This window comes from Melozone crissalis, unplaced genomic scaffold, assembly GCF_028551555.1.
Source record: "Melozone crissalis strain CALT ecotype California unplaced genomic scaffold, PUWL_Pcris_2 ptg000013l_1, whole genome shotgun sequence".
In the NCBI taxonomy this organism is placed as follows: Eukaryota; Metazoa; Chordata; class Aves; order Passeriformes; family Passerellidae; genus Melozone; species Melozone crissalis.
In genome coordinates, this window is record NW_026535791.1 from 61,026,290 (window position 1) to 61,049,585 (window position 23,296).

Consider the following 23,296-nt stretch of genomic DNA (forward strand, 5'->3'; position numbering starts at 1 on the left):
GTCTTGCTGCAGAGGCTGCCAACTATAACTGGTTTAAGAGTTATCCCATTGTGAAGTGGTACTTTATTGTAATCTTCATGTCTGCAACAGTAAATCATATGTGGCAGCTGTAGAACACGGGAAATGCAGTCCAAGGACAATTAGCATGTTTTATTAGTATAGAACTTCAGAGTTAATGGGAGTTACCTGTCATCATCAAGAGTCTGATTTTCATCTGTGCTGAACAGCTGCACAATCAATGGAAATCAGTGGGCTTTGAGACACTTACTGTCTTTGCAAAAGATGTGGGTGGGGTGGGAGCTGGGGCTCACCACACATTCCCTGTGAGCCTGAGCAGGGCATCTATCCCTGAGAGTGCTTGGGAGCCCCTCTTTTTCTCTACTCAGATACAAAAGCATTGGCATCCTGTTCTTCCCTGATCTGATGCTGTTAATTCAGGATCATCACAGATTATGTATTTCATATTGTATTGCTGCCTGAGGCCTTTCCCCTTCTGCCTCATATGAACTTGAGAAACATGGCGATTTCAACTGTATATTGACATTAAAATAGTTAGCAGTGGTCTGCTTATTGTGACTTTTTCTTTTCTTTTTTCTTTCCTAGTGTAAAACTCTCTCTGGAGTCTGTGATCACATTATCTCACTCTCTTCTGATCCACTGGTTTCCCAGTCTGCCCATCTCGAGGTGATCCAGCTTACAAACATCAAGCCAAGTGAAGGGCTGGTAAGAAGTACGCAGTTAATCAAACCCATCATCCAGGACGAGAAAGTGATGGTTTTAAAAGAAGTTGTATATATGAAAATAAATAGGACATTTTAGCCTTTTCTATTTTAAAGTTTGAAAACAGTTTGATTCCTTTTGCTAGTTTCGTTGCTCATGCAGCTGGGCCAACAGGAAGGGATTTTGTAAAGCTGACTGAAGTATGTGGAGTTTAGTTAACAGGGAGAAATAAGTAAGAAATTCTTGCCATTTATACCAGCTTCTGAAAAATGGTTCAGATTGTTCTAGGATCTTGAAGTCAGAAGGGACTTAAATTACTGAGATCAACTCAACCAAGAAGTTTGCGTGGGCTTATGCACAAAACCTGTCAGATTCTGGAAAATGCTTCATAGTATCTCGGGGATACAAAGCTATTTTATAAGTTATTCCAGGGCTTCATAGCACTGCTGATAAGTAACTCATCGAATTTTACTGCAAGAATTCTGCATTCTTAATCAGATGCTTGTGAAGGCTCTTAATGCAGCCATCCTGTGTTTTTTGTTCAAGAGCTGACCATTGATCTCTTGTTTACTCAAGTATCCAACACCCGCTGCATGGAAAAAACCAACACTGGTAACAATTCCAGATGTATGACTTTACATCTTTAATAATATCTGTTCCCATAATTTTTGGACGTAGAAAAGATGTTCAGAATACAGTTAATTTTTTTTTTTGTCTAGAGAAATAGCTTTTGCAATTTCTGCCCAAGCTTATTCTCGCTCTATATTCTTGAATAGTCTTGAAGGAGGACTGCCATACTTTTTACAACAGGTTTTTGAAGTTGTCTGGTTGTTGCAGTTTTGGAGAATATTTTGGTTTTGGGGTGGTTGGTTGTAGCTGGATTTTGGGTTGATTTGTTTTTCTTGGCAAAGTTGGTATGCCAAGTTATTTTGAGCAATTGTACACTAAACTAATTTTCCATTCTTTTGGAAAATTGCAATTGAAATATGAGAAAAACCTCAAAAGCTTGGATGAGTAAATATGGCCCCATCCTTTGTTTTAGTCTGCAGTTTGTCTTCCCTTCCTCTTCTGGCTTTCTTTTTTATCTCTGAATCCATTTTAAACTTGTCCTTCAGAATTTCAGCTTCTCATGAATTCTCTGCTCCCTCTCTTTCCCTCCCTTTCCCCTGTAGTCAACCTTTTGAACCACTGCAGTCAGCCTTTTGAAACACTTTCTTCTATTATAATGAGAAAATCTTCCTCTTTCTCTTGGTCACCCTTTTTTGAGTGCTGTCCATTTTTATCTGAACTTGAATTTTTTTTCCTTTGTCTTGTGGCTGGTTTTTTTTTTTTTCTTTTTTTCCCCTTCATTTAAGTCTTCGTGTAGGTTGGTATGAACTCCCAGGGACCAAGAAATGTTGAATGGTATTTTTGTAACTAAGAGTGTGTTTCATGGGTCTGTTCCTGCTGGGTAGCTGATGAGAGAATCTCTTTCCCTCTCTGTGCCTCTGTTTTACACCCTCTGTATGTCTTGTCTGTTTAAACTGGAAGCTCTTCAAGGCAGGGTTTTTTTCTTTTTATGTATTTGTCAACCAATTCAGCAGGGTCTTGATGTCATTGTCTAAAAAAATAATTATATGTAATTTTTTAAAAAAGGAAAATAGCTACCATGCAGTATACAAGCTTTAGAAGGATACAATGCCATTTTGACAGTCATGTTTTTTTCCCCTCATCCTTGCCTGTGTGCCGCTATTGTGTTGCCTGGGCCTTGTGCCTCTCCTGTAGATTGTGAGCTCTCCAGAGCAGGCACCAAGAATGTGGATTCGCGCCGGGAGAGTGAAAATCGTCCCCTTCCCTTCGGAGCTGCGCCTGTCTGGCCAACAGACCACCTGTGTCATGTGCTTCCTGGTGATTTATGTGCTCTTGGGCTTCTGTTTGCTTTGTAAACCAATACCTGCCCCACTGAGTGCTGAGGGGGTCAGTTTAAGAACTGGTGGTGCAGCTTGGAGTTGTGAATATGTGAATATTCTTTGCACATCAGAAATGCTGGGATGAATGTGAAGCTCAATCATTTCTGGACCTTCTTCCAGGATTTGTGCAATGATGGATCTGGAAAAATGGTTTATTGTCAATTTTCCTGTTTCCAGATTTTTGATCCACATTACAGTTCTGTGCTGGCTTTACCAATCACTAAATAAAATGTTGTATAAAAACAGAAGGACTTCAGGCAGAAGAAAAAAGGCAAGGATGACTGCTAACTGGGAAGATTTTTTTGTCACCTATCATAAACAGAACATCTACCATCTCAAATTCAATAGCTAAGAAGCTAAAGTAAATCTGGGAGAGAAAAAGCAAAGGACATGAGAAGGAAGTTAAAAGCATTGGAAACAATGCTGTTGGTGTTGAAACAATTGGAAAACAATGCTGTTTCCCTAAACTCATGGTAAATATATGATGGAGTTATGAAAATGCTTGAAGCTTTTACAATTAAAGAAGATTGGCATGATCAGGATATTTTAATCAACACAAATAGTTCCTTCACTGTGTTTGGTCTTTTCGTGTGAAAACGTAAGTATTTGTCAGAGGTAAATGTAAATTTTCGGACTAATACCTGAATGAAAAAGGATCAAGTGAATGTGTTACCATGTCTTATAGATACTAAAACTAGCTAACATCTCTGACTAAATAACCTTTCAAGCAACTAATCCTGGCAAGCAGAAAAAACTGTTAGGGTGTGATGTAGAGAACCTTTTGTGTACTGGGTAAAGCAATGTTGTGGGTGGGGTAAAGCAATGTTGTGGGTGGGGTTTGGTATTGGTTTTGTTGTTTGATTTTTTTTTTTTCATTTTTTTTCCCCCTCTATCCTTATGTCTTGTGACTGACTGCATTCATGTTCTCCAGTGAGTGCTGCTGGGGGAAGAGATATAGCCTGCAGTGGCTGTGCAGTAAGGGTGAAGAGTTCATGATAGGAACTTACTTAAAAAGCCTTAAAATGGATTAATGTGGTCAACTTTGCAATCACCAACATGCTCCCATGTGTAATCCTTTCCTTTTTTCTATTTTTTCCTTTATGGATTTGCAAGTTGTTTCTTTTGTATGTTTTTACATTGTTCAGATACAAAGAAACCAAACTGACTAGCTTAGGTAGTACGTTTTACCATGAAACAGACTTAAGAACGTCACTGCTTGACTGAAAACAGTGAATCTATTTAGACAAAAAGCAGAAAACCGGGTTTTTCTTGGGCAGTTTTTCTGCAAAGTCGCTTCCTACTTTATTTTTATTTTTAATATAGAAAAGAATATCAGAGGTCTGTAGCAAAGGTTAATCTTGACTTTCAGTTGTTTCCTGTTCATATAATCATTTTAATCCCAGGTAAGTGTGATGTGATCTCAGGGGTTCAGAAACACAAAGGTAAATTCATCAGAATATGGGGTTCCTTTTTGCCTGCTGAAGCAAACACAAAAGAAAGCTGTAATGTAAAAAAATGCTCATAAAATACAAGTCATTGACACAGCAGGGTGTGGCAGCTGATTTAAGTGTACTGCCTACTCTCTTTCCAGGATTCCAGTGCACTACTATTTCTGATATTTCTCCTGAATTTTTAAGTTTGAAATACTGGAAGAGCTGGGAAAGAGTTATTAACAGTTGTTTGGGGTTAAAGAGGCATGTGCGACTTTGGAGGGCTCCATGAAAGTCAAGTCAAAGTAAAAATTCAGTTACATGTGTGATAAAATGAAATTAGTATCTTCTTTCTTTTTCCATACAGCATTGCATAAATATTGAGAAATATGTTATAAATATGTCACATTCTGAAAAAGTATAAACAAAAGCCAAGAAGGGGGGGAAAAAAGAAAAAAAAAAGCACAAATGGTCTCTTTTCTAAAGCTTAATCACCAAGATAAAGTGTAATGATGGGTTTGAAATTAGAGCTCTACCCATAACTGATCAGGACAATCTCTCATGTAATTAGGCATGAGTTACTCATTTTTTAATCTAGGCATACATTTATTCCTGATTACTAGATTTAAATAGCAGGAATTATCTTTGCTTTTATCTGGTGTAACTGATTCTTGTAAATTCTTAGGGACTTATCTTTGAGTATCTAAGACTGTATCTACCAATTTATTTCAGTGCAAATGGACAGAGCACACACTGATCTCCCATGTATTCTTGATTGCTAAAAGAATTATTGATATTGTGCAGCCACAAGGAGGCAGAGAAAAGAAAACCTGCAGATGTCTGTGGTATTCTTATTTCCATTCCAGATCAAACAATTGTAAGCCAGAAATGTTCTTTTCTCTTCTCTGTACCATTTCCCATATATTGTTCACTTAAAACAAGGAGTGAAGAAACATGGGTGAAAAGGGCTTATTTTTGTGTTGCAAAATGTTACCTCTCCTCATTTAAAAGCTGCCTTATATCAAGAATTATGTTGGCTCTTGTAAAATTAATGTGACATGGTACAAATATAACATTTATTAGTTTTGCTCTTGTGGTATAAATACAATCTCGGGTGGATATTTTTCAGCTTCCTTCTTCCCTCTATTTTTTAATGTGTGCAAAATCTTGATCCTAGCCTTTAAAGAACATTTTGCCAAAGTTCTTTCTCCTCTTTTGCATTTTCAAAGTCTTTTAAATTTATTAAAAAGACTAGATTGGATGTGAATTGTCCTCTGGAATGGTAGGACACTTGGATGAATTTACTATCCTTTGGAACAATGCTTTGCACAAAACTAAACACTGTGTAACCATAAAGTGTGAGACTTTTCCCTTGGCTTTCACCCTGATGTTTAAGGTTGAGAGCAGTAACTCACTGTGCATAATAATAAAGATGTGGCTTTCTTCAGAAATTGCTCTGTCTGGGGCCCTGACTCAAAGTTCCTGTCACCATGGTCACTGTGGTTTTAGCTCTTGCCATGTTGCAGGGTGTGTGGCCCAGTGACTTAGATGGGGATCCTGAGAGGGATTGAGGTCCCCATTAGTGGTGGTTTGAGGGTAGGTGTGTGTACCAGGGAACAGATACCAACATATTTCAGCCTCTTGTGTGGCTCATTATGCTTCATGTAAGATATCTGTGTGAGTGTTAAGATGTGTGTATATTATTAGTGTTTCCCTACCTCACAGGGGTGTTGTGAGGATAAATGTATGAAAAAGCCATTCTACATTTGAGTTAAGCAAAAGCTGTGTGATGGAGCCAATCAATGGACAAATTGCTGAAGGTTCATAGAGGTGCTGGAAGTTGAAGGATGTTGTCAGGGGGTTTCTGACCATGTATTAATTAGTAGGTTCTGGATTATTTTACCTTCTAGCTGTGGCAGCTGAACACGATAACTGGGTTTGATGTGATTAACACATGTAATTGCGCAGAACAAAATAGGAGTTCACTTTTGAGCTCCTTTCCAGAGAAACTCAGGAAGCCCCTGGCTTGTTTTACTAGGGGTATCATCTACTTTGTTAATTTAGGTGTACTTGCTCATATCTGCTACCAAAATGTGTGCCAGTTCTGGTCCCAATGTAGGTTAGTCCAACTCGATTTGCCTTCTTTGCCTCTTTACATCCCTGCTCACCCGGGAGTGCACTGGGCTCCTCAGCTAGGGACAGACTTCTCTGTGGCACTCTGATTGAAAAGAGAAAGAGTATGTTATGGAGAGGATGTTTACTCAGGCACTCAATGTTTACCTGCTTTCTGTAAAGTGGTTGTGGGAAAGGAAATTTCTCAGAAATTATTGAATGCTCAGAATGTGCCAATTATCTCTCCTTTTTCCTTCTCTCAGTGTCATAGTAGATGCTGTTAAAATGTTTGAATTGAGGCTTGGTGGAAAGGCATATTTGAGACACTGTCTTGGACTACCCATGCAGGAACTTCTGTCTGTTCACAGGCTATCCCTCCTTTTCCGTATTTTTTTGAAAGAAGTGGGGTAGCTAAGAAAGCTGATGTTGAATTTTCCATCATTGAGTTTTATAACTGAAGTGTTCATTGGGATGAGTGAGGCTATTGAGAAGGTCTTACAGCCACTTTACAGGCACAATTCCAAGTGCTGGCTTGAAAGTTGTGTTTGCAGTGTTTCCTACTAAAGACTCCAGTTGTTTTAAAACTCAATGTAGTTTTCAAAGCAAAACAGACATATTGATCACACTAAGGCAATTTGTAGTTCTGGGGATTTTGGGAAGCCATTGTTCTATTTGCAGTTGAAGAAGTGTGTTTAAAAATACTGGGAAGTATTTATGGACATAGCTGTGATAAGCATTTTAGTTTTCTATTGCTAATTAGGGCCAAAATAATTTGGGCTGTTCTTGAAGTGTATAAAAAACCACTTTCTTGTGCAGAGACAAATTCCTCATGGCATGCAATAAAGTCCACATGTCTTAAAGAAAACTAAAAGAAAAGAGCGATTCTTTAAGAGAAATGCAAGTTTTGTTTGGATGGTGATGGTTTGTGAAACACTTTAAAAATTCTTTCCCATAATGTCTTTTTCTTAGGGTATGTACATTAAGTCAACATATGATGGTCTTCATGTAATTACTGGAACAACAGAAAATGTAAGTATTGTTAATACTGTATGTTCAGACCTGGAAGCCTTTCTGACCTTTCCTGTGGTTAATGCTTTCCCTTTCCCATAAACTACATTTTGCTTGCAAACTTGTGCTGGTTGGCTGTTAAGAACCAATGGCATGTTGGACAGCAGAGATGCTTGTGCTTGTTTACCTCAGAATTGAAAGAGTTGTTCCCAGTTAAGGACCAAGAGAACCAGTCTTGATGTGTTCTTGCAAGACACCTAAAATGCTCTAGTTGATCCAGACAGGAAGCTGCTGTCTTGGAGTTACTTTGCTCTGTGAATAAAAGATAAATGTCTATATTGTATGTAGACTGTTATGCTGAAGTTTGCTGCAGTATTAGACAAACAGCTTTTATATTTTCCATCTATCAAGCTTCATTTTTAAAGAAATGAGTGCATGGAAATGGACATCCCTTCACATTGACAAATAACCATGTATTTCTGCATGAACTTCTGAGTAATGCCTATGGAAAGGAACACTTATTACCAGTGTACTAATTCTCACTGAAGGCATTAAAGAGCAAGTAAAACATGACAGAATACTTTTCAAAAGCCTTTGAAATACAACCTCCTTCCCTTGTACACTATATTTAGGGAACTGGCTGTCTGTTAGGAGTTGAGAAAAATTATAATTTTGGAGGAAAAGACTTCTATCCCTGGTCTTCAATTAATGTGGAACAATCACTAAACAACTCTGAACTGTTCCATAGTGGTTTAGTAAATTCCTTTGAAAGATTTTGATGGCATTTTCTTAAAATGAAGCTGTCAGAAATGTTTGTTTTATCATGCTACTGTGTCATCCTGTGGGATGTGCAAACTACCTACATGACATTTACAGCTGCTGCATCTGATCTGCAGCGAGGTTCTGTTAACATCTCAATAAAATAGGAATAATATTTTCATCCTTTCATAGGAGCTGCAATCTGATAGCCTTTTTCCTTTCTGTTTTCTGCTGTGGGCAGAATATCCATGGGTTATAACCAATAGATAATACTTGTAGAATTTGTGTGAATGAGATCTGTATTGGAATTTAAAAATAAAATAAGGAATTTCAAGGAAAATAAAAATTCTAGAGTCAGGCCTACAGCTGTAGACATGATTAGTGAAATTAGCAAAACTAAACAAACCAAACAGAACTACAGTTGAACTTAATCTAGAAAATATATGAAATAAAGAAAAATTTTTACAGTTGAATCTCTCAAATTAAAGAAGGAACAATTTCTTTCCATAACTTGCTAATGGATTTAATTTCCCAGGGGCAAAGATAAAAATAAAATCCTAATGCATTCCCTCAAAACCCTTATCTTTTGTGATTCATGAATATAATTTAAAGCTATGTCAGGAAGCTTCAGTCATGATGACTCTTCTGCTGTTGTTACTGACTCTTTCACTCACTGTGACACCCTGGAGGTGCTCACAGACCAAGAAACTGCACTCTGTTATCAAGGGAAAAAGCTGCTGTGTGTTAAAGCAGTTGTGAAAATGAGTAGTGCTTTAGAGAAAGAAGGATGTCTCTTGCTTTTAAGAACACAGTTTCTAGCTGCTTTCTTTAACACACACATGCACACACAAACAAAAGCACACAGAGTTTTGATTTTGGTAGATTGGAGGAGAAATATCTAAGCAGCATGTCCAGAATAAGATCACAATGGTGCACATGTGATCTGACCTGCTGGCCTCAACACATTTGCTCTTTGCAGTACAGTTTGAATCCGAATTCTCTTGCATTTCAACAAAAAATTGTGTCCTTTTAATTTCCAAGTCTTCTCTTCCAAGTGAGACAGTGACACAATTGTCTGAATGATCATGGAGAGGAACGTGTCTGTATGAAACACAACATCGTGGTAGTGCTCTCCACATTAATGTAAGAGTATTTTTGTAATGACAGTTCTGCTTTTTCTGTCTGGCCTTTGAGGTGCTTGATGTCCAGCTGCAAAGCCCATTAGAGTTTGGATCTTACTGTTTGGCATTAAAACTCATCTTCTCCAGCACATCAGCCCTGCAGATCAAAGCAACTGAGCTCTGAAGCTTGGACTGAGAGAGAGCAGTGTTCCTTACAGGTCACTGCCCTGTAAGGGCTTCTCTCTGGTGGCCCTGTAGCCTTAGAGCAAGCTCATCTTTCCAGCTCCTGTCTTGTGTCTTTTGTTTGGAAATAACAGTCTAAAGGGTGTTTTGGTCCAATGAAAGATTTTAGGTTCCTTGTTGAGTAGCCCATCTAGACCATATTGGAGAGATTCTTTCAATTCACAAACTGAATGTGTCCTTCAAATAAGACCATTTTGTCCTTTGGTTTTCCAATAAAAAAGAGCATTTTGGTAAAGTAATAGCATGCAGTGCATCTCCCACAGGAATGTGGCTTTGGAGGGAGAGCTCCCAGTGTCAGTACTTAGTGTGGTCTGGTTTGCTTTGCACTGTGCCCTTAGATCACAGGGAAGAGAGATTTTCAGAAGATATACTACCAAAATCTCGACTGTGGGCATGCAGCAGTTGTGCTCCAGGGCCTCTAAACTGGACTTACAGACAGTGTGGGTCTACCAGGGAAATAGGAAAAAGGCATTTAGCCTAAAGGGCAAAACTAAATCTATTCTAAAGCATAAATCCAAGCACATTCTGGATAGCTTTTAGTTACTGATGTGTGAGCCTCAGTGGCAGGTGCTTCCATCTCTTCAACTCCCTGTTGAACCAATTTACCAGCTAATGAGGATGCAGTTGTGGTGTGGCACACTTTGTTCCTCCTAGTAGGACTTCATGAGTGGATTCTGTGCTTAATGATCAGCATATACATCTAAAAAAGAAAGACCTTATTGATTCTCCTCTGTTTTCCTTAAATAGCCATGATAAAAGATACTGTTTTACAAGCGATGTCTCTTTTTTACTGGAGAGGAAAAAGCATTAAGGAACAGATGTTACAACCCCTTCATAAGACCACAGCCTTGACATATCTTTCTAATTTTTTTTTTTGCCTCACCTTGTATTTGAGGCATAATTGCAATGAGGCATTTTTTAACATAGACTTTTCCAGTTTGAAGATTCTCAGACCATGTTTTAATGTCTTGGCAAACTTGACCTGTTTTTTCAAGATTTAAGCTGCTAATGCTGAAGACACTGTAAAGCAAAGGATGTATCATAATAAACTCCTGAAGAGGTCAAGAGTAATTGACACAGAATTCACTTGCATTTGCATTTTAAAAGTCTTAGATGTAACTACATCTGAGCTAAAATAGCTGTATTGCATAGGAGGATTGTAAAGATTTTAGAGGTGTGAATGAGTAAGTGTGAGTAGTAAAATGGCAGACAGAAGACAGATTATTAGGACATAATCACCACTGTTAAAATTTTTCCCCAGGTCACTCAGCCAATACCTTTATTGCTTCAGTAGTGCCAAAATATCAAGGCTGGTGTTCTTTATATAAAGTAAAATGATATTACCAGCCCAGTTTGATTTAGGATGTTCTGTGCAGTGTCTGCTAGGAATGAGTCATGAGTGACCCTTCTTTCAGGCTTTCATGTCTCTTGGATATCTTTCATTTGTACACTGTCCTTAACATAGGCTGTGAATTTTGTGCAATTGAACTAGAAAGTCATGGTTTAGCTGTGGGACGTATGTTTTGAATGGGGATGCACTACATAGGTTATTACAAAAAGTCCACATTTCAGATGTGGAGCATTTTATTTAGATGACCTCTTATCTCACGTGAAAATTAAATTAATTTCACTCCTGAAAATAAAATTTATAGCAGGTTTTTTTTTTTTTTTTTAAATCTGCTCCTGAGCAACATGTTTCCTTTGGGTTCTTTTTTCAAACTGTCAGTCTCACCTTCTACTGTGGAGTCAATTAAGTGCCTTCTGGCAGCCACAGTATTGTGAGAAAAATTAAAGTGTGGCTCTGAAAAACTGAAGGAATTTATTTTCCTTTGAACTTAAAACTATTCCCCTCAGAAAACAATTGGTCTACTGTAAAGAGAGAAGGGAATGTTTGGGGCTTTCGTTTTAATGAAAGAGGCGGTTTTTGTTGTGGTTTTTATTTTTATTTGATTTTTTGTTGCTGTTCTCACTGAGAATTTTTTTGAGGCAAAAGCAAAGTACAAAACAACTTTGCTTTTTTGAAAGTGTGATCACTGTAGGATTCTGATGATGGTTACATTTCTTTCACCCTGATAGTTTTTCAAAACCACAGTTACCATTAACTTACTTGCTCTTCCTAGATTGTGCCTAACCCAATCTTCTCTTCTTTGCACTCTTTGCAGAACAGTAATTTACTGCAGCTCTCTGACCCATATTGAAATGTTGTAGAATAAAAAGACAATTTTATGAAATTTGTTTAACAAGAATTATCAGCTAGTCTTGATAGGTTCAAAAGTCAGCCAGAGACTGAGTTTTGAGAGTTAAGATATGTCCAGCGCATTAAAGCATCCTTTTGGCAGGATGAAATTCAGAAGAAATCCTTAGGACTCAGTTACCATATATTCATACCTTTCTTAACCTGTGATTTTATTGTGTAGAATAGTGCATATCATTTTTCTCCCACAAGAAAAAACTGATTTATTAAATATTTCTTTAATTCTTTATTTCACAGTAGAATGTCTATCAATCTAACCTGATTTACATAGCTTAGTAATCATACTGCTGAAAGAGAGATGATGACCGGTAAGACCTGTATTCTTGATCATCTCTTTTATTTTAAATTCAGTCACCTGCAGATCGGTGCAAGAAAATCCATGCTGGGGATGAAGTGATTCAAGTTAACCACCAAACTGTGGTATGTATAACTATGTTCTGTGTCAATTGGAGATAGAGGTGTTGGGGCACATAGCATGTGGAGAGAAGAATTGTATAGAAAAATGTATTTTTATAAGTCATTAATTCTTCTAACATCTAAATTTTCCTTTTCTCTTTTGAAACCACATAGTTCTTAGGTCTTTAGCTAAACCCTGATCATCTGAGCATTACTGGAGATACCAAGTTAGGCTAAATATCTATGGCTTGGGAGATCTCTTAGGCTGTTTTCTGCTTGCCCATGCACAAGTTGGTTTAAGTGTAATGGAAAATTTGGGTTGAATGGATGCAAGGAGTTGGAAATACTGTGCCCGTATGGGTTTCACATCAAGAATGCTTCCTGGAGGCTGGAAAAGTTACTACTTTTCAAACAGACTGGAAAGTGGAGAATGTGATTTTTAAGAAGACAAGCATGTGAAATTCCCATAGGGGTACATAGGGTGGTTGACCTAATGTAAAGAGAAGTTTTAAACTTGGAATTCAAAATCAAACAGACCTTTCAGATATGATAGTCAAGAAAACTAATACTACACAAATTGCCCTTTGTGGGAACAGATACTTGTTAGTGCCTGGTGATTTTATATAGGATTAGTGAACTGTTAAAATTAATTTACCTTTTCTGAGGTAAGGCTTTCTAAGAGAAAAGGTGGCCTTACAATATAGGAGGCAGCTATTCTTTTTCCAAAGGATGAAGTTTCTTGAGAGTAGTGAAATTCAATATATGGTATTAGTGCAGCAGCCATTTGTTAAAAGTTGTGTTTTGTCATTCCACATGGGACTCCACTTCCAGCTTTAGGCCATTGTACATCATGTCAGCTCCTCTGCACAGATTAGGGTAATATTTCACTATACCTTCCAGTTAAGTCTGAAATCACATAAACTGTACATATGTGGACCTTAAGAGATGAGAAGCTATCTTTGGAGCTATGCAATGTAATCTGATAAATCCAAGCAGGTCAGGGTGAATTCTAATATTGTTTTGGCCATACAGCTTCTTTCTAAGTGTCGTATCCTATGATTAGTTTTCATGTACAGTTGATGACTAATTTCTCTGGTGTTCTTCACTGAGGGAGGTTATGACATCAATTTAATTTGAAAAACATTTTAGAGCATTACTATTTTGGCTATTAATATGTATACACGTCTGAAGAAGCACATCATTAAACATTCAGTACTAGCTAGCTGTTTTTCCAAAAATTTCTGATGGTGCTGTAAAGTTGCCTTGTTAACTTGAAAATTTCCAGTTGGCTAGGTATTTATTCTAGTTTTCTTAGCACATCTAAACTGCATTTATTTGATGGAAAGATCAGATTCTTAACCCTAACACTACCAGTAATGTTTTGACTATCCTTAAGATAAACTTTCTTACCTACATGGATGGAATATTTAATATAGGATTTGAGTGTCTTGGCTTTTGCATAAGTGAAGTATTTTCAGAGGCACAGAGAGAAATAATTGTACTTTTAGATAGAAGGGACCATAGAGAGCTGAGACAAACTTAGTTTAAACGGTGAATATATATAGCAATAAACTAAACCACACATTTACTTTGCTTTTCTTTGTTGTATCAACAATATAATTGAAATAGTTGTCATCATTGATATTGTAAACAATGTATACAAATAATTTTCTTGTGTTCTAGTGTTAATTTTCCACAGTGAAAGTCAACAAGGATTTTCTTAGAAATCTGATAGTACCTCTCACGTTATCTTTGCAAAAGTACACTGCATTCACTCTTCAATTTTATAAAGCCCAAATATTTATTTTTTTCTGTAGATTCTGCAGAATTTGATAAGAATCTAAGAAAATCCTTTTGTACTCCAGCCCCTGTCATGAGGAATTTACTGTCCAGTTTTAGAAATCTATTTTTCAGGGAAGAGGTATTATTCCTTACACTGACTCTTGCTCAGGAGATAAATAATTCTGAAGATAGTATATTTTGTTTTTGCTGGTTATTGATTTTTTCACACTTGATGTACTACTCACCAGCAGCAGATACAGGACAACTTGCTCCCTGTAACTTATCATATATATCATATGTACATATCATACATATCATATGTAACTCATAATGCTTATATCACTAGTACTGACCATAGAAATAACTGATTAAATTTTTTTAAATATCTGATTTTTAAAAATATCTAATTCTAAAGCTATAAGGAAGTGTTATTCACATGTAGCTGTTATTAAGCTCATGTCTTGTAAATGAGGACTCAAAATGTAAAAAAAAAAAATTAACTTTAATGTCTTTTAAAGCCCCCTTTTGAAAAAATTTTTTTCAGGTACTTCAGTGTATTTATCTGTCAAATTGAAATTAATGTCTGTCTTATGTACTTTATATTTCAGAGAGTAAATACAAATATGAGGAAGAGAAGTTCCATACAATTGGTTTAAAAATCCAGCTTGTTAGATAATACTTTTTACAAGGGTCATATTGTAATAACTATGAAAAGGCTGCTTTTTCAGAAAGTCCACTGGCTTTCAAATAAGCAGCATGACAAAGTAGGAGAATGATTAAGTGATTAATACTGATTTATCATTATGCATGTCCTAATACTGGTCAAATAGTTTTAAGTTATCTATTGACATCCTCTGCTTTTAGTGATTCTTAATCTTTGTAGTATCTCATTTGGCAGTGAAATCAAAGAATTTAAAGTGATTATTTTGATTGTTTGCTATTCAATATAAAACATGCATAACAGGATTATTCCACTTGTTGCTGGCACGATGTTTGGACTATTGGAATCTTCTAAATTAAAAAAAAAATTATTAGGCCTAAAGTCAGTGAAAAGTTAATGTTCAGAAAATTGTCCTTTAAATAGTGATTTCTTGAGGTTAAATAGCTATGTGAGTCTTCTGTGTCAGTTTTGCTTTACAGGACAGATCTGTTCTTCAGTAGCTCTGTAACCAAGGGTTATAACTCCCTCCAATATAAGAAAGTCATGGACTTGTTAGATCAAGTCCAGAGGACATCACAAAGATTATCCCAGGGCTGGAACACCTCTCCTATGAGAACAGACTGAAAGAGTTGGGGTTGTCAGCCTAGAGAAGAAAAGGCTTTGAGGAGATTGTGTAGCACCTTCCAGTAACTAAAGGGGCTGCAAGAGAGCTGGAGAGGGACTTTTTACAAGGGCCTTTATTGATAGGCCAAGGGGAATAGCTTTAAACTGAAAGAGGACAAGTTTATATTCAGTGTTAGGAAGAAATTCTTTGCTGAGAGGCTTGTAAAGGACTGGAAAAAGTTACCCAGAGAAGCTGTAGATGCTCCATCCCTGGAAATGTTCAAGGCCAGGTTGGACAGGGCTTTGTGGGGATGTCTGTGCCCATGGCAGAGGGTTTGACACTAGGTGATCTTTAAGGTCCCTTCCAACCCAAATGATTCTGTGATTCTGTGACTCTTCTTTTAAGATTCAAAGGATTTAGACAATGTCTTCTAAACTTCCCTGCAAATTCCATCCTTTATCTTGTATAAAAGCCTGCATGTCTAAAATATTTCCAATGTAAACAAACAAGGAAAAACACCTTTGTCATTTGGATATTTCAGAATTTGCACTGCAAATTGATTCATTGCAGTACTCATGTTTCTGCGCATATATAATTCAAGAGCTTATTTTGGCTCAGGATAGTCCTTTCTTTAAGCAACTAAAAGTGCAGAACACTATATTACTGCTTAAATGAATTAGTACTCTCCACAATATTCTTCCTGGTTGCTGTTATCAGTGATAAAACAGTAGAAAAAATACTGCAAGCAGAGAACGGGGATGTACAGACTCAGGATGGTATAGGATTTTTAATTAACAGTCTGTTCTTGTGTAATAGTTTTTTTTTTTTGGAGGCATATTTGGCATATGCATATACTTTTAATACCATTATGATATGACTTATGGATTGAATACACATTTGATATGACCTGATAGAGTTTTGAATTCCCAAAATTTGTGTTTGTTGGGTAAAACTCATCAGAAGTTATGTAAATATTGATGATGGGGAAATAATAGGTGACTATGGTCAATTATCAATCTGTTGCATGTAGAAGCTGGTAGGTTTAGTGTATTTAACACCTATAAGTTGGAATTGGTATCTTGGCAACTTGTAGTAGATAACACTTAGGTTTTATACAGCATATTTCTTACTGTGGAAACTCCAGTGTGCCAAACCAAGTCCACATAATATATGTACAGGAACTCTTTTTATATTTACAGTACAAAAACTTAGAGGAGATTTTGCTAAAATTCCTCTGAAACATGACAGATACATTTACGAGATCATACCTTGCCTTGTTGTAAGGATATGCATTTAAGGATATGATGCCTTTCTAGATACTCATCCTAAATTAAATCTTTGTTTAGGAAAATGAAAGAACAGATTTTTAAGTTTTACTGTATAATTTGTGAGGAAAGTTTGACTTCTGCAGAATGTCTTAAGATTTTTTGGAAGATGGTAAATTCCAGCTCATAAAAAATTCTGAACTTGGGATCCAAGTGAATCTCTAGAGTGTATGCACCCAAAATGGAGTTTGCAGTAGATGGCTTCTTATTCTGGGGGAACAACCAAACAAAACACCTCTAAGTAGAAAAATTGTGTTGCAAATATTTGTTTGTTTTTTCTTCACTGTTTCAGATCCAGCTAGGCTTTTGTTAGCACAGGTATTTCATTTATGGCCTTGTTAGCTTGGCTTTTAATGAGGCTGTGTTTCTTAAGAGGCATAGTGGGGAAGTGGGCTGGAACAATGATGCCCTGAGAAGCTACCTGGAACAGAGGCTAGACAGTGTTAAGGGAATAAAGTAGGTGTTTATTGAAAGGCCTTCAAAGGATACACTTTGGGCAGCACAAGAGCCTGGCCAACGCTACACCCAAGATGGATGATGGGTCAGGCATTTTCACACTTTTGGTCCATTTACATATTGGGCTTATTACAGCTTCAGGTTATGAAGTCCCATCCTCCCAGACTGCTCTCCTCAATTCTCTGTTGTTTGTACTTTTTGGGCCTGAAGCTGTGATGGTGTCCTTGGTTCTTGGCTGGAAAAGGATTGTTTTGTTGAACTAAACTGTAAAGAGAACCTGCTAACGCTTTATATGAAGGTCAGAGTTATGTACTAATGCAGTACAGAATCTGGAAAATATGAAAGCTAAAACTTAAAGCATCAACAGTACAAGGGAGGGGACAGCCAGGTCAGTCCAAGCTTTTAACATAAGGTGTTTGACACCTTATACAGCTTACATTCACAACATCTTTATTTAAAGCAGTACTTTTATTTTCTTGTGAGGCTTGACTTGAACAAAAAAAACCCCAACAAGTTTATGAAAGTTGATGGAAATAAGCTTTTTGTTCAATTTCCTTCTATTGCTGTCATGCATGGGGTTTTATGGAGGAGGAGATAGAGGAACAGCTCCCAAATCATGCTTTTAATACTTCCTGAATCCTTGAACTTTTTCTGCTTATGGAAGTTTGGTAAATGTTAACAAAAATATTTAGTTTTAAAGGCGGGATTTACATTTATAACCTTTATAGGGCTATCCAGAGACGTTCATGGAAGTCTTTATGGAAGTAACCTACTTCCGTAGGGCTCCGTCCTAAACTCTTTGTAGTTTACCAGGATAAGGGGTCCATACTTTGTGGCACATTTGGTCCTGTAGCCTGGGCACTGGCATCTCACATCCGGTGTGCTCTTGGTTCTGTGCTCCAGAGCATCCGGTCCCAACCCTCTGCTGCAGTTTGGTGCTCTAGAATATGTGCTGGGCATGGTAAACCTCATCCATGGGATTGGTGTGGAACTGATGGATCTGTGAGCAGTCAAGCACTGAAAGGCTGATGTTGCTGTTCAAGTCCTTTCAGGAAGTTCTTTCAAGAAGTTGGTGCAACAAGAGATGGTCTTCATCACGTATGACTGGGACATGGCTTCAGTACCCATACATTGTATTTCTAGAGGTGTTCCCTGCCAGCTGATTATGGTCTTGCTCACCAAATGCCATTTGCTGTCCTACAGCTCAGTCAAAACCAGATTTCCTTTATTCTGTCCTGGCTGTACCCCAGAATGGACAACTCTACTGCTATTGAGCCCTGGTACTTTACTTGTGTGATTATATGAACATACAGGGACAACATTCAGCAGACAAAATTCATACTGAGTTCTTAAATTATTTTTCTTTGGGGGAAAATATTCTTCAGTACTTGAGGACTTAGATTGCTCTGTGCAGCTGTTGTTTAGGAATACACACCTGGGCTGACTTTTAGGCACCAAAGTATCTTTTAAAAGCAGTGTAATTGTGGTAAGAAATCCTCTGCAGACACCAATTGACTTTTTCTGAGTGTCACTGGTGGGCCTTCATAGTGTCACCACTGGCAATAGCCACGTTTCTGAGTCCATATCCAAGTCTAGTATTTTTATACAAGCTATACTTAGGACTATACTCCTGAGGATGTGTTTGCTAAAAATTGCTGTTCTGTGGAGTATTTTTGTGACCTAATTGATAAATTCATCTTTCTGCACAGAACACACTGGAAGATGATGTATTTTAATGGTTTTATTTTAGAGGGTTTTTGTCTGGTTTGTTTTTTCCTCCACATGATAGCATTTCCATAGGAAAAAAAACCCCTCTAAGTGGTGCTGTAAATGGTATTAATATTTTCAACATAAATATTGAAAGACAATATACTGCCAAAATGTTTTGCATATACTACTGATAAAAATTATTTTCATATTCTCAGTAGTTGCTGCTGGCTATAAATCTATGTACAATTTGTATTTGTAGGCAGTTTAAATTAAAATTTTGACAGTATGTTCTCTATAGTGAGAATACTGTAAATTCTGCAGTTAAAATTATTGTTTCAGAATAAATAATTAAATTTTTTATGCCAGGTAGCAGATATTAAGTGGAATTAGAGTTTTGTATTGTTAACATTTTTGATGCCCGTAGAATAGAATACAGATTATGTACTTCTTTTTGTCTCCTAAGAAGAGGTTAAAAAGGCTTACTGTTAGTGTATGTTCAGGTGTGTGTATTTGGAAAGGAAGGCAGGTATTATTCTGCTGCTAATAATTTCCTTTTAACTGAGGTTGCTGAAAATTGAAGTACGCTGTAGAAAAGATGATGAAAACTTAAGGAGAGGTGTCTTCAATGTTGTGCATATTAACACAACTGACATTACAGTTGTGCACAGCCTGGACCATATATGAGTTAGGATGGAATAATTTTGACTACTTCTGTGCTTTGTGCAGGTAGCAGCTGTGTGTACATGACACAGCTGATCTTCAGGTGCCAGCCTGATGTTCTGTTGCATAATCTGTTGTCTTATTCTGGTGAAATTAGGAGCTATCTGTGAGGAAGTGTAAGACAGCGATAGTTGTTGTAAAAATAGATCAAAACAGTAAGAAAAGCAAATCCATGCTCCCATAGGAGGAAAAAATATAGCAAGGGAAATTCTATGATTTGAGTAGATGTACTGTGAGCACATATATTTTTATTTAAAAAAGTCAACACTGGATTCAAACAACTCAGTGGCTTGAACAGAGTACATAGTCTATAGTTGATTATTTTAATGGAAGTAAAATGAAAAAAAAAAGAAAGGCTCTATCATGACTAAATAATTCCTGCATTTTTAAGACAAATTCTTTTAACTCCATATCTCTGTCCTCCCTCCCAGCTAAGTGATGCAGACTAAGTTTGCTTACAGGCTTATTTTCGATTTGGATAGTTTTTTTCCGTTTGCTTGGTCATTAGTGTCCTTAATTTTGGGGTTTTTTGACAATTTCTATGTAATGTCTTAATTTATTTTCACTATATGAATTCAGTCTTGAGAAACATCTGCTTCAAGGGTAACAGCACTTTAGCTGGGGATCTCAAGTAGTTTATTTATACACTGAAAATCTGGGGGAGGTCAAAGACTGTTGGAATTACTGACTCACTGGAATAATTCTGAAATAATGAGTTTTGATGATGTAAATCTAATCTGAAAGAAATATGCATATGTGTATGCATGTATGTTTCCATATGTTTGTTGTTGCAATTCCAGGACAAGCATTTGGGGATGAGACTGTGCAATGCACACACACACAAGTCAAATTCCCATGGTGAGATGAAGCACAGGGCCACAAAAATGAGTTCCTGTAAGGCAAATGTGGCTGGGGGTTAATACTGCAGGGTCACTTCTGAAGAGCACATTCCTTATGCCATGTGAAATGTGGAGAATTTGGCTCTTCCTCTCTCCTGAGGAAGAGGGAACCCATCCACATCCATACTGCAGCTTAATCTGTGGGAAAGCAGGGTATGACCCAGTCTGCCTAAATTCTGCCTCAGCCTCCAGCTCCTGCCACCAGCTCTTTGTGCCTGTTTAGATGGCACTTGAGATTTCTTAGCATTCACCAGAGGCCACCCAAGGATGCTGAAATGCCTCTTCATAGGCTGGGGAGATACTGTCCTTTGGCAGAAGCCCTTCTGAAATGAATAGGCACCTGGGCTCTCCATATGTTCCTTGGAAGCCCTTGGAAGTGAGGCCAAGCAGGGACTCTGGTGGCAGCACCTTTGTTCATAAGAGTTTAATTTCTGTGTCCTTGCTGAAGAAAGGGGTAGGGCCTGCTCATCACAATAGGGCTCCCAGACCCTGTTCTCTGCAGTGTGTGTTAGTTTGTATTGCATTTATATTACATAAAAAAGAGGTGTGTGGGAATTGGGACCAGAGCCCTCATTGCCCATATGCCAGTGCAAGGAGCTAATGTTTTCTTGTCTGTTGTATGATTGGGGTTTGTGTTTGCATAGTCCCATCAGCACAGTGCTTTGCCCCCATGGAAGTTATGCACATCTTGGTGCTTGAAACACCTTTGTAGTATTTGAAAATATTTGACTGAGTTTAGTCCTTCTGAAGATAGAAAGTGCTGAGATCCATGTTCTGAAACTAGATGGAGAGTTGAGTAAAAACCTTCCAAATTGCCAGTAGCTGTCTTTTCTGGTTATCTGTGCTCCTGGTTGAAGAGAGAGATGCCTTATAATTGCCACACTGCTGACAGCCAGTCACTGCAGGTACCCAAGTGAAGGAAAATGCTTCGAATTTCAGAGGTGCACCAAATCTGAGCTGGAACCAACCCCATTTTTTAGAGCCATACCCTAAAATGGGGAAATGAGACCCTTCTTCCTCAGAAATTGTACCTAGTAACTGACCTTTATGTCTGTAAAATATATAACCAAACCCATAAAGTTGGAGTCTGCTCTTCCAACAAATATGCTCATTTATTTGTTCTAGGATGTTGTACTAGCAATGACTCAAAAGCAATGGGGTAGCTCTGAGCTGAAGGTTGATTGTATCAGTAGAAATTGAAAGGTAAGCATTGCTATTTAACAGTGTCCAAGCTTCAGTACAAAACTGATTCTCTGTTTCTGGATAAATCAAATTTTAGTTCCCTCATGGATAATACAGATGGTTGCCTCCTATACTGAGGTGCTCTGTAGTCATGTTACTAATATTTTCAAGTTTGTTGAATTATGGTGGTACTTTGCTGTACTTGTGGAAGTTAAGCTTTGAGTCAGATATATGTTCTGACAAGGAAATGTGTTTAGGGCAGCTTAATGAGAGGTGGCGATTTCTGCACTCAACTCTCAGTTTGGATCCTAACTTAGTTTATTCTTGGGAAAGTCTCTTAATTGTGATCTTTAGTGTACATAGCCAAAAATGAATTTAAAAATCACTTATTTCATGGCTTGATGGTAGTAAGAAGAAGATTTAGTGAAATATCAGGAATTATTCAAGTAAAAGATATGACTTTTTTTCAATGTACTTTACATACAAACTGTATCGTTGTGACTTTGGGCAATGATACAGTGCAGTATGATCAGTGACATTTTTAGGATGCACAGAACTGACTTTTAACATTGAATTAGAATTGCATTGATTTAAATAATGTAGCCAAGATACTCTTTAATTAGAATTGCAACCTATGCAATCACAATATTATTAACCTCTCCTCTTTAGGAGAAAACCATTATGCAAGTAGGATGCTATTATCATGCTAGCTTAAGAACCTGGATAAATCCCTGAAAAGACATTTCCTGCTCTCCTGACACTGCCTCCCCTACTGCATACAGACACAGCTTTCATCTCTGTGGTGGTCCATGCTGTAAGCATCCTTTTGTGGTTTCCTCACTAGTTATGTTTTCTGGAGACAGAAGACCTATGGCTTTCCATTAATTTTTCACCTTTTCAGGCATCTGCAGCAAAGGAAAGGGAAGAAGATACTTGCTACTAACATTTGTTTCATGGGACTAGTAGCTGACTGAGCTTGTTCCTGGCCTGTGTTCATGGAAATCAGTTTGCTAATTTAACAGCATGATGCTGTTGAATTTCTTGTCAGATTCTGAGTTGCTTAACAACGTGCTATGTTTGATATTTGTTATTTGAAGTGCAGTGTTGGGGATTTTTTCCTTATGCACTATTTTTTTTCATTAAACGCAAGATAGTGTTTGATATGGAAGTCTTTTAAAAAACCTATTTTTTGAGGTGAATGCATTTTTGCTTCTAGAAATTGTTCAGGTTTTTTAGCTGAAAAGTTGAAGCCTGAAATCTTGATCGAAGTACTCTGGGTGCATGCAACTAATTACAGGCGGCATTGAAAGAAAAAGAATTTTGGTTATCTTCCCAGTCCCCCAACTTTTTAAAATTAGACATTAGAGTGGATTTTGCATATTCCCCTAGTTAGAAAATAGGAAATGGCTTAGTAGATTATATTTAGCAGCAAGGTACTATTTTTCCTTCAAAAGCCTAAAGATATTACTACTTTTACCTTTTCAAAATCTGCAAGTTAGGAAATAATTAAAGTAATGGGAAAAAACCACCAGTTTTGTTTTCATGGATGCAGAAAGCTTTCAATAACCTTCATGGGTCACCCTTAGAATAGAATTATGCCTGTAAAAATAAGGTCTCTGTTCTCTCTGCCATTTGTCTGTTATCCCACCCTCTCAATGCTGTAGTTGTACTGTGTATTGGGTTTGCACACTGCTTTTAAATGATGTAGCTGTTCTCTGGGGATACAAGTAATAGATTTTTCAGACTGTAGGTTATTTCATAGCATCCTAAAAATAGTTAGTGCAGGGCCATCCAATTGTATTTGAGCTGCCTGCTCAAACACTTTACAGATCTCCTTTCTGGATCATAACATACAGCAGTACTCATGAATGAGCACAGGACTATGGGAATACTGTCATGAATGCAGCTGAGTGACAAAAAGATTCAATGAATGGTTGTGGTTACTTTCAGAAAAAGCAAGATTAT

The 23,296-nt window shown here is 37.3% G+C and overlaps 1 protein-coding gene across 6 annotated transcripts in view; it reads left to right on the top strand.

The window, feature by feature from the left end:
• Positions 1-23,296, top strand: part of CNKSR2 (connector enhancer of kinase suppressor of Ras 2) — a 206,170-nt gene that overhangs the window by 83,606 nt on the left and 99,268 nt on the right. For 4 of the 6 annotated variants that reach the window (XM_054271704.1, XM_054271707.1, XM_054271710.1 and 1 more), the window contains exons 6-8: positions 604-723; positions 7,181-7,240; positions 11,948-12,016. In XM_054271704.1, the coding sequence (XP_054127679.1) occupies positions 604-723; positions 7,181-7,240; positions 11,948-12,016 (249 nt within the window). The remainder of the gene's footprint in view (positions 1-603; positions 724-7,180; positions 7,241-11,947; positions 12,017-23,296) is intronic. The other 2 variants (XM_054271705.1, XM_054271708.1) reach the window with 2 other exon arrangements.